The sequence below is a fragment of the Meleagris gallopavo genome, chromosome 5 (genome assembly GCF_000146605.3).
Source record: "Meleagris gallopavo isolate NT-WF06-2002-E0010 breed Aviagen turkey brand Nicholas breeding stock chromosome 5, Turkey_5.1, whole genome shotgun sequence".
NCBI classification, from domain to species: Eukaryota; Metazoa; Chordata; class Aves; order Galliformes; family Phasianidae; genus Meleagris; species Meleagris gallopavo.
Genome location: NC_015015.2, coordinates 36275139 through 36290555, shown reverse-complemented (window position 1 = coordinate 36290555; position 15417 = coordinate 36275139). Strand labels below are relative to the sequence as shown.

Sequence of the window (15417 nt, the reverse complement as noted above, 5' to 3'; positions counted from 1 at the left end):
TACCAACTGAAATAATGGCTTCTACTACTAAAATTTTTGTCCATATTCCATTTTTAATATTATAAATGCATTATTCTTTATCTATTATTGAAGGTACTTTTAAAACTATTTTCAAATACATTTTATTTTTACTGAAAAGACTAAGCACTACTTGCATTAACTGAATTTTTCTTTTAATTTTGTGAAGTAGTGTTATGACTAGGTATTAACAACAGAGTGACCATGTGATGTTGTAAAACTGTGTATTGTACCTTTCTGAAATTCTTTATTTGATGATAACAGATTGCTCTGTTATAATATGCCAAAATGCAGGTATTGTCAAGGACAATAGTTTTTGAGAGATCTTCAATTGCAGCTTTAAATGACTGGAAATGAAAAAACACATCAAGTACAAATTATAATTCACAGCATCATATGTTCCTCTTGAAATAATAGCATTTCATAAAATTTGATTTCATAGTTTTCCATTCTTATTTCTTCATCAGTACTGAAAGGTATCATTTCACCAGAAATGAGTTTATGTAAAGGGAATGCTTCTTCAGAAGCTCCATATGGACAGTCAGGACTTTTTTACTGATTGTTTAGAAATTATTTATATGTTGCAACACATAATCAACCTTCAATTTTTTTGGTTTATCTTTTGTTTCTAACACTAACCTAAAAAGTATATATTGTGCCTATTACTAAGTGAGAATCTATGCCATAGAACTTCAGAGGAGAATATGCAAATAGATGCCAAGTAGCTTGCTCAGTTCATCATTAAAACTACACAGATCAGAGTGGCTTTAAGTGGGAAAGCAACATATTCATCAGGTTCCATCAGCAACACCGGTTTCCAAAGTTTTACCACTATTTTACTATTATAAAGTGATAAGTAAGATATGAAGGCTGCTCCAAAAGTAATGCCTCCTATCTGTTTCCATGAAAGTTACAACGGTGTTATAGTGCTCTCTGTAGCTATTTTATAAAAAAATTTCTCATTTACAAAACACCTTTTTTCCCCCAACATAATCACCCCATTTGCTGTGCATTTTTGCCAGCATTGTACAAGAACTGTACTTCCGTGAGTATGCCACACGCACAGAGGTCTGTCTCCCTGTCTGTCTGGACATGGGTTGTCTTTCATATAAACATTGGACTGCTGAAACATACCACCCACTGCCTCACTGTGCACACATCCACTCTCTGGTCTCATCAACAACAATTGATGAATGTCAACAAATGCAATTTTTTTCTACATGGAAGTATTCAATTCCACACCTTTGCTTCATACACACTTCCATGTCAGACATCATTGTGTCAGAGTACCCCTCTGCTGCCACCTCTCACAAAGCAACAACATGTAATGGAATACTGGCAGAGAGTTCAACCTCTACTGCCATACCACCAACAGCTGCCTCTGATGTTGTGGGCCACTATAATAAAATAGGAAGGATTACTTTCAGTGTGGCCCTCATACACTAAGTTCTAAGGGAGAAAGCGGCAGTATAGCAACAAGAGATACCTACCTTATTTTGATACTTCAGTATTCCTCGGTAAAAATAAGCTTTTACACTGTTAGGATGAATTTTGATTGCCTCATTACAATTCATAATTGCCTTAGAATATCTGCCTTTACTTCCATAGTAAGCAGCACGACCCATATATGCCTACAGAGTTGAAGACAGAATAATGCTAAAAGAAAAAAAATCTGCTTATTTTAGACAAGGGTTAAATAAATGAAATAACAAGGCTTTATAAAAATATCCATCATTGTGCTTGCTGGCAGATTACAAGGCAACATACCCATAAATGAAGAACCAGTCATACTCTGAACCCATCCTAACATGCATCAAGGAAACAAACTGTCTGGAGTTTTTATATTACCTGGAAATGTGACGGACAAAGTTCAAGTGTATGATTGAAGTCTTGGATGCACTTTGTTTGTCTGAGTTGCATTCGACACAGCCCTCGTTGATAAAAAGCATCAGGGTAACTTGAATGTAGTCTGATAGCCATACTAAAAGCATCACAGGCCTAAAAAAATTACATATCATCTGACTTAAACAGTCGGTTTGTTCAGCTGAAACCATAGGCTGCCAATTAACTGATTCATTTTTTACAGGGAGATTATATTCCAAATGCATAAATAATTTATGTATGTATCCGTTTTTTTTATTGTTTTTGTCTACTGCAACTTAAAATGCCCTAATAATACAATCATAACCACAGGGAGGTACAGTCTAACTCATTTTATGATCTTCAATAAAACTTATAAAGCATATGGTCTTCTGTCTGTAAAAGCTAAAACTGTGCAGTTATTTATGACAGTGATTGATGTGAAACTTCTTCATAATTCATCCAGGCATTTTTTTCTTCCACATTGCTCATTACACAGTCATGGGCTTTTCCAGGATGTACAGCTATAATATCAGATGTGCAGTGGCATAGTTAACTTCATCAGTTGTCTGAATTATCTGGTATGGTAACATACGACAACTTTGAAAGCTTCTACCAAAAGAATATTACTTTGACTTACAACAATTCAGATCAGAGGCAGACATGAAAAGACATTGTGCCCTGTGAAAATTTGATTCTAGTTACAGTCTTGAGCCTTTAGTAAATTAGCTACTGGCAGATATTTACAAAAATATCAACATAGAAAACATTTTCAATAACCCACACTAAGCCTGCCACAAAGCTCACAGGTAGACTTTAATACTTTTAATGCTTTTTTCAGGACGACTTTAGTATTAATTTTTTTTTCAATACCTCTAATGTGTGCTATTGATTTTATTGAAAAATATTTATTATTACTATTTGTTTTGTTAAGTATCATATATAAGTTAAGTGCCAAACAGAACCATCTAGGGGGTGTTTTGAGCTACAGTAATACAAAAAAAAAAGCAGTTAAAATACAAACTCCATAATTAATAGAATAATCTAGGATTTTCTTTGTCTAAGTTCAGTACTTACTGACAAAGTCACTAATTGCTACATGAGTATTTGTAAGATCTTGTTAAAGTATTGATAAGAAGGTAAGAAATTAGTGCCACTTTAATGATATCAGAATATGAATTATTTTCATACATTAAAATTCAGAACATTAACACTGAAAAGTGATTCAAAAACTCGCAGGACAATCTAACAACATAAGTTAAAAAGAATTGTTAAGGTAGTTAAGGTTGTTGAAAATACTGAAGTTATTCATTTGGTTATCACTTTTGTCTATAGGCACTGGAGCCAAAGGAGTCAAATATATATAACTAATACCAACCTCTAATAAATTTATTTGTTCCATATAACACAGGCCCATAAGATAATACATTTCTGCAGCCTCAAATGTAGGAGGCAGGATTTTTTCTGAGGTCATCAGGAGATTTATAGCTTGTTTAAAACTTCCCACGGCATCCTACAACACAGGGAATATTAAGAATTTTAAAGTACTTGAGTAAAATTTTGAAATGTTTTAGTCTTTGAAACATAAATGCAAAAATGAAAAGTACGGAGTTCCTTAATGCTGGAGCAGCATAGCCTGATGTCTGGTCATTTACTCATATTAGAAGAATTGTCTAATTCCTGTCCAGCAGTGAGGCCCCCTCCCTGGGACTAATACTCTGAGGAATGAGGGTAGGACTCTAATATACATCTCTTAACCGTGACAGCTGAAATGGGTTGGATCAGATGGTACTAACAATTGCCATCTTCCAGTTAGCATTCTTTCAAAAACAGTGGAAATAATATTGATCCATTATGATTTGAGACTAACAGAACACAAAAGCTTAACAAAAAGTTGCATGTGTCAAAATGTTTCAGTTGATACAAACACAGAGAACAGGAGTACAGTCTTTGCATAGAGTATACCTAACATTCATTAAAAAAAAAAAAATGCACAAACCTAAAATGAAACAGAAGGACCATGCATGTCAAAGAGAACTCAATATATAGGTAGATTCAAGTCATTCTTGATCTCCCTGTAGCTTGCTGCTTTTATTTAAGGAAACAAGACTGTACATTCTGCATAAATAAATAGGACTGTACCAAAAAAATTGCATATCCATACCGCTGATTTCAACAATTCAGCAGGCCTCAAGCATTAGCTAACTACATGAGCCAGAGAAATGACAGTATTAGTTAAATCCTATGACATAAGTAATCAAAAAGTTGAAAAATACTTGCAATGATAATATATTCATTTCATGTACATTAACAAAATATTTGTACAGTAATTAAAAAAGAACACTAGATATTATAGTTATTTCACAAAAAAGAAAAATTGTTACATAGAGTTATAGAATAAGATCAGTTGTATCTTTTAATTTATTTACTTTAACAAAAACATGTTAAAATTCAAATTGCCTAAATTATGCAGAACTGCTGTTTTGCTGTTGTTGAAAAGTTTTACACAGGTCTTCTTGAATTTTAACAGTAAGTTGCACCAAAGATTTATTTATATACAAAGACATAAAATACTAAAAGAATTAAGAAAAAACATTGTCTTGGTTGGCATAGACGTATAACAAATGTTTCTAACCTCTGTTTTCTCAGCTTTCATTTGTATTTTTCCTAAGAGGACAAACACTGAAGGCTCAGGTTGAGTTGTAGCAGCTTCATGTAAGCACTCTATGGCTTTACTGTGATTTTGACAAAATGACTGTATGAGTGCTTGCTGAGCAGGCTGAATCTGAAAGGACACTGGAAGAAAACCACCACAGAAAATTACGATCTTTTACTTCAACATGTGTTTTCCAGTATAAAATCTCTAAATTACATGCAAATTTCAGAATATTGTTAAAATAGTTTGTTTCAAAAAGACTAAACAAAATCCCATATAAAAATCTCAAGCTGAACAATTATCAGTAAGTGTAACTCAATGGCTAAACACCCACAAACCCTCCTCTCCCCACATCTAGGAAGTCTGTGCTATGTTGAAGTATCACCACATGCATGCATTGTTTCTATATAATACTGTGTGCACCCACAGTTCGTCCCTACCAGAGAAAGATAATTTCATCTTGAGTAGAATAGGTATTCACATGGATTCATGAATAACTGTAAGGATGCACTGTACACTGCCACTTTATGCTCATCACATAAGGAACTTTTATACTGCAACATTTTTACTGTTCAAATGCATTGCAAAGACTCAGTCCTGGAGCTACGTAGTATTTTATTAGGAAGGACTATAAAGAAGTACAGTACAGAATCCTTACTCAATATTCCTTTTAAAGCAGAAGTTATCAAAATTGAAAGGAAGAAAAAGCACCACCAAAAAAAAACCCAACAAAGAAACACCACCACATGAACTCAAAAAAAAAAAAAAAAAACACGAGAACTCGAAAGACATTCTGAAATCACAAGTAGTAATCAGGAAATAATGTATATTTCATATCTTTAAAAGTTACCCTATATTTTAGCTGATTCATGGTAACTAACTTATTAGAGTGCTTGAACAGATATTTTTTTTAAATGTAAACTTGTAATTCCTTGATTAGAGATCACACAACAACACAGGCAAATTGACATTACCTTCATTCATTTTTGCGAGTTGGTGAATACATAAGCTTGCCAGCTCATATTTCTTCAACTCCATTAAATACTGTCCCCTGTGAAGAAATATTTGTTGGATGCAATTAGTAAAGTTCTTCCCAGGTATTTCTGTCAAAATGCAAATGCTGCTGCAATTTATTTTCTTTTACAGAAAAGGAGAAAAAAATGAAAACCAATGTATTCCAATATTTTTTTTTCTCTAACACAAAAGCACCAAGAAACAACATGCTTACTTCTTTGCAGATTGTAGGAATTACAAAACTACATTTCCTTTGAGATTATATTAACAGGATGACATTATACAGATATGAAGTTCCTAAGGTTTGAAAATGCCATTAAAATACTTTTTTTTTTTTAAACCTATTGAGAGCAAGGTTCAAAGCATACGAAGCATCTACCAAAATATTTCCAATGGGAAATGCTGTTAAGAGTAAGGTATGTGTGAAGACTTCCACTAAGCACTTTCCTACCTTAGTATTTGTAGTTCTGATTTATCTGGATAAAGATGAATGGCTCGATTTATATCTTTCACAGCATTTGATAAATTATGAATCTGTAATTTAAAACAAACAAAAAAATACAACTATTTAGCTGGTATTATGAACACAGTTTGGAGACAATTATTTCTGTAAATGTGGTCCTACAGGACATAGTACCCACATAATAACAACTCATGAGGGACATGCCTTCTAAAGTAAAGGCTCAGCACTTTTTAGTTAAAAGGTCTGCCACCTACAGATTTCCATACTGTCCCACAGGGCAGACTTGAACAGCAGACATTTTCTTTACTTTTCCAAAATCCAAATAAGATTCTGGACTACTGGGAAGAAGAGTAGGTCACGATATCCACATGCACATATGTCCTGATTAATTTTAAATGCAAATCATTACAGCAATGATTTGTCAAGACTGTGTCTGTAGTCCCATTCACTGTTTTTCTGTGAGAAGGGGAGGAGAAATGGCAGGAATCATTGCAGAGAAGATACCAAGGACTGATCTATCCAGATGGCTAGATGCCAGCTGGAACTGCCATCAAATATTATTGCTGGAATTCACATACTAATATGAATTTAGCTACTCTACATATTTCAAAAAACTACAGAAGCAACTTGAGCATTAGTAGAAGACATTCTATGTGAACTATGAGACAAGTTCTTAAAGTCAGTATCATATCTTTAAATTTTATTTTTTAATAAGAGTCCATCCAAGTGAATTGATGAGTTAAAAGTAGTTTTCTTCAGACAGATAAAATGAACAGTATTAAATAATCTCTCAAAACACTTAAATGAGAAATAATTCTTGCCATCTTTCCAATGACAGTCCACAGAAGTTAAGTCACACTGAAGACTATGTTCCTTATGCTCCTGAGAAGTTCACAAAAAACAACTGCTAGCAGAACCTGTTCTCTCATCTACACAGATGTAATGTATTAATGGGAAATTAAAAAACTTTAAAACAGCTCCCAGTTTCCTGAAAAACAAAAGTTCTCAAGAACCCTATGTCTAGAAAAAAAAAAAAGTATTTCAATTTCTTTTATTTCAAGTATATTTTATCAAAGCCCAGACTAGATGAACACTGATCCAGAAAAAAAATTGAATGAAATTTGAAATATTTTATTTTGTTGCATCACATGCCAAGTTTGCTTTATAGTATTTGAAATGTACATAATTCTATTATGGTGATAAGGACTACTTGAAGTGTATAGCTGTAAACAGGTTATAACAATGCAACATCAAGGTGTAAATATTAAAATACTTGCAACAACACCAAATATAGAGCTGTACAAGTGACAATGAAAAACTAAGGGGAGTATTACCTTGTGATATGCTTGTGCTCTATACAAGTAGGCTTGAACATTGAGAGGATCAATTTTTATAGCATTAGTAAACTGTTGAATTGCTTCATAGTACTGATCCAGATGCAACAGCAGTATCAAACCAATATTTAGGTACGCAAAGATGATAGAGCTAAAAAAAAAGATTTTTCTCTTTTGTTATTTCATGAAATACATAACTGTATAAACTCTGCAGCAGGCTTTGCTTTTATGACATTTACAACATATTTTGATCACACTGAGCAAAATAATATTCATTTCCAGCTGAAGAGACAGCTTCTATGCACAGAATAGATTATCAGTAGATCTAGATGGTAATTCACATATACTGAATACACCAAGAAACACTGAACTCTCCAACATAAAAGCATAAAAGTTTACTTACAAAAGACTCCAACAAAACACACATGTCTCCCAGTTAGCCTGCTCCTTTACCTTTTTGGCTAGCAGTGTGAAAGATCAGAGATTCCAGGATTTACAATATCTTGTGCAGCCATCTCTTGGAGAAACTTACTAGGCAAGTTCTAGATTCCCAACAAAAGAGCCAAGAAAAAAGGAAAGCTGAAGGGGTTGTACATCTGCCACAGACTGGAATGGGAGCCTTTGCTCAAAACAAGACTGTTGAGGCTGAAAGAACTGTCTTAAAAGAACGAGTAACTAATCTAAATAACTGGAATACGAAGCTTTTTTCAATTTGCAAGACTGTCTTTAGAAGCCCAACAATGCAAACAGTCTGTTTATAGAGTACTAAGTGATAGGAAGAAGTCCAATACACAGAAAAAGCATTAGCTTTAGTCACCAACTAACAGATCACAAGCAGTTTTGTTTTATTTTATGTTATCAGGAATTTTTTGTTTTAATTTATTTCATGGACACTGCTGATTTTACTAAGCAAAATATTGTGGCATAGTTTTTTGGAAAAAATGTGCTTTCACCTACGTTGTATGCAAATTTCCTTTCAGAAGATCTGTGAAATAATTCTGGGAAGAATGATTTCTTCCTGTAATTAAGATTTCAATTTGCCATGTAAGGTAAAATAAAATTTAAATCTAAAACAAATAAATAATTATTTTTATTGTATTTGTACTAGGGTAAAAGAGAAGAAAGATACTGTGAAAAGACAACATTGTATTTCAGTGTGTTTTAATTTCAGTCTCTTTTCTGAGTAAGTAGTGACTCCACTTCCCTTTATTAGTACTTATTTCCTTAGGATTTTTTTTGTTTGTTTGTTTTGGGTGGTGGTGTTTTTTGTTTTTGTTTTGGTCTGGTTTGGTTTTGTTTTGTTTTTAGTATTTTTATGCTTTCAGGTAATAAGAATATAAACCAAATCTGCTGAAATTGTCAAGTCCCGTTACCTGTCCAAAGCTATGACGCTTTCAAAGTCATGGATTGCAAATGACCATTGCTGTTGCTTTGAGTAAATGACCCCACGATGAAGAAAAGAAGAAAAATTCTCCTGAGTGTCATTGATGAGTACTGTGAGAAAGAAGAAATGAAAAATCAATAGTTCAAATATTCTCATGTATTTCTATTACTCCACTCAACTTACCTGCGGTTCAGTCTTTACTCTGGCTTTCCAAGAGTTTTATAAAATATAATTGTTTAACAGCATTGTAACATAACATATTATATCATAATACAGTTGGTTTTAATAGTGCTTCAAATATCTTCAAGATGTATAGAATTCTCAGTTACATTCATTCAAACTGTTAGAATTGAAATTAAAAAGGCTTAGGAATCAGAGTGAAAGTACCTGAGGAATAGCAACAGCAGCAACAGATGATGTAATGAACTTAATAGAAATGAAAAGGAATAAATTATTAGCATATACTGAAACACAACTATATTTTTCAGAAACTGAACAGGAAATAATTTTGCTGTACTATAATATAGTAATTAATGACTGATGATCATTTCTCTTTTTAAACAAACATACACCTTTAGAAGTAAAAATACCAGAAACACTGAAGTCCTGCAGAGCTCTTTTTGGATCAATCTCCCGTAAGATGCAACCTCTATAGAAGAATGCTAACCAACAAGAGGGGTCTAGATGAATTGCTGCTGCCAAGTCTTGTATTGCATTTCTATACTGCTTCTGTTTAGCATATGCTCTTCCTCGATATAGCCTAATGAAGAAGAAACAATTTGAGTCAACTTAATACCAAGCATTCTTCCTTTAATGCCATGCAAATTTGAAGCACTTACTTAGGGGGGGGAAATGTTGAAGAATAAAAGCAAATGCTTATTCTGTTTCTCAGTACATTAAAACAAGTCTAAAGGAACAAGGTCCTACAAGGTCCTGCCTATACCATATAGGCAGATTATTGTACTTCAATACTCCAGACTCAATATAACACAGCACTATCAGCTTAGAGATTGAATGGGAGACTCTCCAAGTTCCACAGTGTATTGGCGCAGCAGTTCGAGTACAGAAAATGCTAGTTTTCCTCAAATCTTACATAAACAAGAAATAAAAGGAGTCTCATTACTATATTAAAGCTTTCTGAAATCATCCATTCTATTTTTCAATATTTCTTTAAAGCAGCCAGGTTTACAGTCACTTATTATACTACTCCTCAATGAAATTCAAAATTCTACATCCCAAGGATACAGCACTTACATCTAAATTCAAGTGTCATCATATGGTATTGCATATTGCATCTTTTTAATTATTTCACAGATTACAGTATAGAAATAATGTAAAACTTTGTAGGAACTTAAAAAAAAAAAATTGGACACATTTTCCAAAAAAAAAAAAAAGAAAAAGAAAAAAATTACAGTCTTTTAAAGTTAAAACTCAAAAACATTTTTGTAATTTGAAAATAAAGATTATTCTCATCCCTATATTTGGATTTTTTTTCCCCTGCAGAAAGCATTAACTAAGCATAATGCTAAGAAGTGTCAAGAAAACAAATTGAAATTCAGCATAGATCTACGCAATACTGAAGATATTCTTCACTTTAAGCACTTATTTAAATCCAGTTCTTTACAGCAAACACAATCCAACCTACTCTATATTTGCAATACTTCAGATGAATCTGAATACATGGTTCTATGCTTAGTTAAATTAAGGTTTAGGTACTAATCCGAAGTCACTGAAGCAATACAAAGATTCCCCAACGAATATCATGGCCTAATAGTCTTACTTTATTTCTGACATATACCTTTTTGAAAATGTAATTGCTTTATTACTGTATAATGCATATTTAGTCTTTTGCATATTAATGTTTTAATAATCCAATTAAAATTCAAATACTTATGTCATACTCTATATTATACCTTGCTTGAGCATTGCTAGGGTCTTCTCTAATCACAGCTGTAAAATCCTGAATAGCTGTAGTCAAAATTGAACAGTCAAAGAAATATATTCCATGTTTCATAAGTGCATCTGTTCTTTTTGGGTTATATTGAAAACACTATAATAAAAAATAAAGAATAACATAATGCTATAAAAATAATGTTATAAAATTATTTCTTTATTCTCTTTTTTTTTTTTCCCCCCTAATTCTCTGCTATCGTTTCCATTAATGATACAGTGAGATAGGGAAGCAGTGATACATACAAACTTATCAGCACCTGAGAATGTGTAGACATTCAGCAATTTACTGAATTACCAGACCGGAATAACAGAAATAAGTAATTTTTATGACACTGATTTCTTTTAAAACATCATTTATTAGAAAGGATATCTGTGCTCAAAACTATTTTCCAGATATATCCACATACAGTTTACTTTCAAAGTTAACAAGAACTACAACATTATTGTAACAATACAAAAAAGTTAACTTACTTTGGCATAATCATCTACAGCCAACAACAATTGATTTTCCTCAAAATACAACTCAGCCCTTCTGAAATAAATGTCATCATCCATAGAGTTGCATTGTATTGCAGAGCTGTAATTGATGATTGCCATTGTATTATCACCCTGTTTTCTGTAAATTTCAGCCTTTGACAGGTATGCATCTGAAATAATCCCACAAAACAGAAGACTATTTAGCAGTCCAGAATAATGTCATCTCCTTCTTACACAGTATTTGAAACAAGCAGTAGAAATTAAACCAAAAAGTCTGGAAGTTGTTTAATCTGAGCAACAGAGCTCAGAAATTTAGAGCCGTGTGCTCTGTACTCAAGCCCATATAGATGGAAACTGATAGTACCCATGAATCCCACAAGAGCTAAAATCTCTTCGCTCTCTGCAGAGCTCAGCAGAAATGTCCCATCAAGCCGTTTGAGTTAGTCCTGTTGACCACAAACAGACAAAGCGTAGATTTGGTTTTCAGTAACTGTAAATAGTTACTGATCCTGGTTGAAATAGACCTAGCTTTCTTCTTAACTGCCTGTGGTGCTACGTTTTGAATTTATGTCTAAAAGTAGGGGTATTAATACTGCATGTGTGAAGTGGCGAGTGATTGTCTTCCCTTTCTTTGTACCTTTCCTTTTTATTTGTTAAAGTGTCAGCACCTCGAGCCACAAGTTTTCTCTCTTTTGATCTACCTATTTTCGTCCATCCTGCTAGGGGTGGGGTAGAACAAGGGAGCAGCTATACAGATCCTTAGACGCTGGCTTGAGTCAACTCATCCCAAATGTTCACTTCCACACCCCAAATGGCTTAACACTTCCCAACTCCTCCTAACAAACTTCTAGTGAAAAAAATTCAAAGAAAAAATTGTAATAGAGCACAGGGGACAGTGGCACCAGAACAACAGAAAACAAAGGCACCAATAATCTTTTAAGCCTCCACACTAGCAAGTAATACAAAACTTCCAAATGATCCTCAGAAGTACGATGTTCTCATTTTTGTGTTCTGTTGCAGGCCTCAATCACAATACCAAATATAACAAAACAGAACTCTCCAGTAGACACTGACAATCTGATGAAGGAGTAAAATAGTTTCTCCTAGCCTTAAGTAAGGCTGGCCTCTGATCAGTTAGAACTGATCATAAGTAGAGTGGTAGCAAGATATTTGAATGTGAGGGTGGGGAAAAAAAAAAAAAGGGACAAAGTAAACCACACCACCCCCTGGTCCTTACAGATAGCTTAGCCAAAGCCCTGAGTAACACGTAATAGATGTAATGCAAAAAACAGCAAGTCACTTTTCCCTCACTTCCAATAAAGTAAAGGACCTGACAACTAGTATGAATTTACATCTGTATGACCACTGTTAAATACTGTTATAAAATTCATTTCACTTTATCGAACTCTGCTTTAAAATCCTCACTTAACTACATTACTCAATTTAGAAAGCCACCCCCGAGCTTCACTCCTAAAATGGTTAGAAATCTCCTCTAATTCACAACTCAACATTTATCCATGAAAAATGTACAACTACCTATCTTGCACTGTCATCCTTCAATTTAAAGTTTTTCTCCTCATGAAAAATACTTCCCACACCTACTTGCAGTATAAATATAGATGTTTATCATCAAATGTAGGCATTTGTTGATCAACTCTAACAATTTAATTGTAATCACAGTGAGATCATATAATGAATGTATTGTGTTCAAAACAATACAGTGACTTTAAAATTTAACATATTGCTTACCTATCCTTCAGATGTTCTGCACAGAGAAATGGTTTCAGCAAATTAAAATCATCTGAGTTATTTGAAAAAGCATTAAAGGAAAAAAAAGGGGGTAGATCACAAAGGAGCTTTCAACTCCCCTAGTCCAGGGGCTTAATTTCAGGGCTAAATTTTAGGTCAAGCAACGCAGGGCCTTGTCCAGACTTTAAAATCTCCAATAAGTATCTGCTTCAGTACTTCACCATTCCTACAGTGAATATTTTCATGCCCAAAGATCTCCATTGTTGCAACTTGTACATATTATCTCCCACTTGACAAAGCATCTCAAAGTAAAGTCTGATTCTGTCTTCTCTATTACTATGCATCACATAGCTGAGGACATATTTACCTATTAGCCTCACTTTCTCAAAGCTAAATCAGCTTCCTCAGCCTTTCAGTACAAAAGGGATGTTTCAGGCACCTGACCATCCAGATTTTCAAAGGATTTTCTCCAGTTTCCCTCTGTCATATCAAGCACAGTAACGGAGATGCAACACCACAATCAGGCAGGGGAGAATCACTTTACCTCACCTGCAGGGCCACACTTTTCTCAATGTATCCAGAGCATGGCTAGCCTCCCCTGCCGCAAGGCTGCACTGATGACTCACATAACTTGTTCTGGAGAGTTGCTACTCAGCCACCAGTTCCCAATCCATACAGATAACAGGCACATAAAAAAAACTTATGTCAATTCTTCTTTAGAAGACAGACCAAACTTGACTCTCTTTATTCTTCTGGCCAACAGGGGACACATTTTCCTTTTAAAGGTCCTCCTTCATAGTATAAAGCTCACAGTAGAACAGGTCTGATTGAATGCACAATAGCATGTTGTCCCCACTATAGGATAATCAGCTTTCCCCATTAAATTAATGAATATAATCCTCTTTTTTTCTTTTCTTTTTTTTTTTTTAAGTACAATGAAATTAAGTACTTATTTTTTTCTTAGAAATCAATTTTCTGTCCCAAATACTTGATGTCAGCTTTATAGTTTTTCTATAATAGAGATAAACCAACTGAAGTTAAATATCTACTTTGGATGAAAAGTGAGCTGCTTAGAAAGTTAAATTACGCTTCAGCAGATTCTTACCTGCTTTATTTTTGTTCCATTTAGTTATGAAATTCAGGTCATTTAAAGCAGCAGAAAATTTGTCCTGAAAGAGGTAAATCAAATGCCTATGCCAGTAAGCATCAAGTAGTAGCGGTTCTAAGCTTATAGCCTACAAACAAAATAAGAATAATAGTTTGTTTTGCAGAAGAAACTTCTCAACTATGCTAACAATAGCACATGGGAAATGAAATCTTATTGTACCAAAATGATTTTTAATAAATCTTAGACAAACTTCTATTTAATCCATAAATCTGAGGAGTTTGATTGATGCACCCATTTAAAAGCAATATATGCTTACAAATATGCAGAAATCAGACTACCAGAATTCAGTATAAAACAGATCAGCTGTGATATTACCACATTTATTTCTTTAGCAGTTACCTGAATTATTTCTAAAAACTCTGCATGATTAGAAACAATGTTGCTCATCTATCTGAAAGTAAGAAATAAGCATGTCTCCATGAAAAATGTATCCGTTTTTCAAACTACACTGCCATGATTCCTATAAAAGTACTTTACATTTCGTAATATATGCTAATATTCCTATATTCCTAATATCCTAAGATTTTTGATAGATATTATCCACATATACACATATACATACACATACGCATACACAAACACATACACATATATATATATATATATATATATATATACATATATATTTCTTTGTGCAGATAATACAAACTTAACAGCCATATGGAAATAAATATAGAGACAGATACACATCTGAGACTGGTCTGCTACAAAAGTAATTCTCAGATTTGGGTCTGTAAGCCATTTCTAGGATCCATTAACTACACAGAGGTTGTGTTTGTGAAAATAACAGTCAATGTTTTCACTAAATTATGCAATAGCTTTGCAAGCAGTTAATAGGGGGCCACTGGTCAATGGGTCATTTTGCCAGTGTGGAATTTTTAGCCTTTTCAGACACTTCATCACTTGATTGCCCATTCCTGAAGTTCAAGGTAAAAATTCATTTCTTTTTTTTCCCTTTCTGTCAGTGTTTTTATTCTGTTGGATTACTTCTGACTAGTTGCGCGGGGTATTTGGCAGAATTAACAGCAGGTTTTGTAGCCCTGCTGTTCCCCTGTATAGAGGAAACAAAGTTATATAAACAAATATGCATAGAAAGCCACTAATACTACTGTATAAAACCATCAGTGTTAAACGATAGTTCAATCATAAAAAGAAAATATACATTACTTTCCATTTTAATTTCTCACTATGCTTTTGCAGAAATTAAAATTATGTTTGTCAGCAGCATTACTTGAAGCAAATAGCCTCCGTCCTTTCCATTTATCCTCTCTCCAAAATACATCATATCACTTCAGGTCTTAAATGCTGTATCCTGAGCAAGAGTCATAAGTTCAGTTTAAA

At 33.6% G+C, this 15417-nt stretch overlaps 1 protein-coding gene across 1 annotated transcript in view; it reads right to left on the bottom strand.

The window, feature by feature from the left end:
• TTC6 (tetratricopeptide repeat domain 6) overlaps nt 1-15417 on the bottom strand; it is a 68508-nt gene that overhangs the window by 5750 nt on the left and 47341 nt on the right. Inside the window, 13 exon segments of the mRNA XM_019616123.2 lie at nt 252-365; nt 1509-1649; nt 1867-2016; nt 3257-3391; nt 4514-4674; nt 5509-5585; nt 6000-6082; nt 7346-7496; nt 8719-8839; nt 9320-9489; nt 10643-10779; nt 11154-11329; nt 14014-14143. Of these exon segments, the coding sequence (XP_019471668.1) occupies nt 252-365; nt 1509-1649; nt 1867-2016; nt 3257-3391; nt 4514-4674; nt 5509-5585; nt 6000-6082; nt 7346-7496; nt 8719-8839; nt 9320-9489; nt 10643-10779; nt 11154-11329; nt 14014-14143 (1746 nt within the window).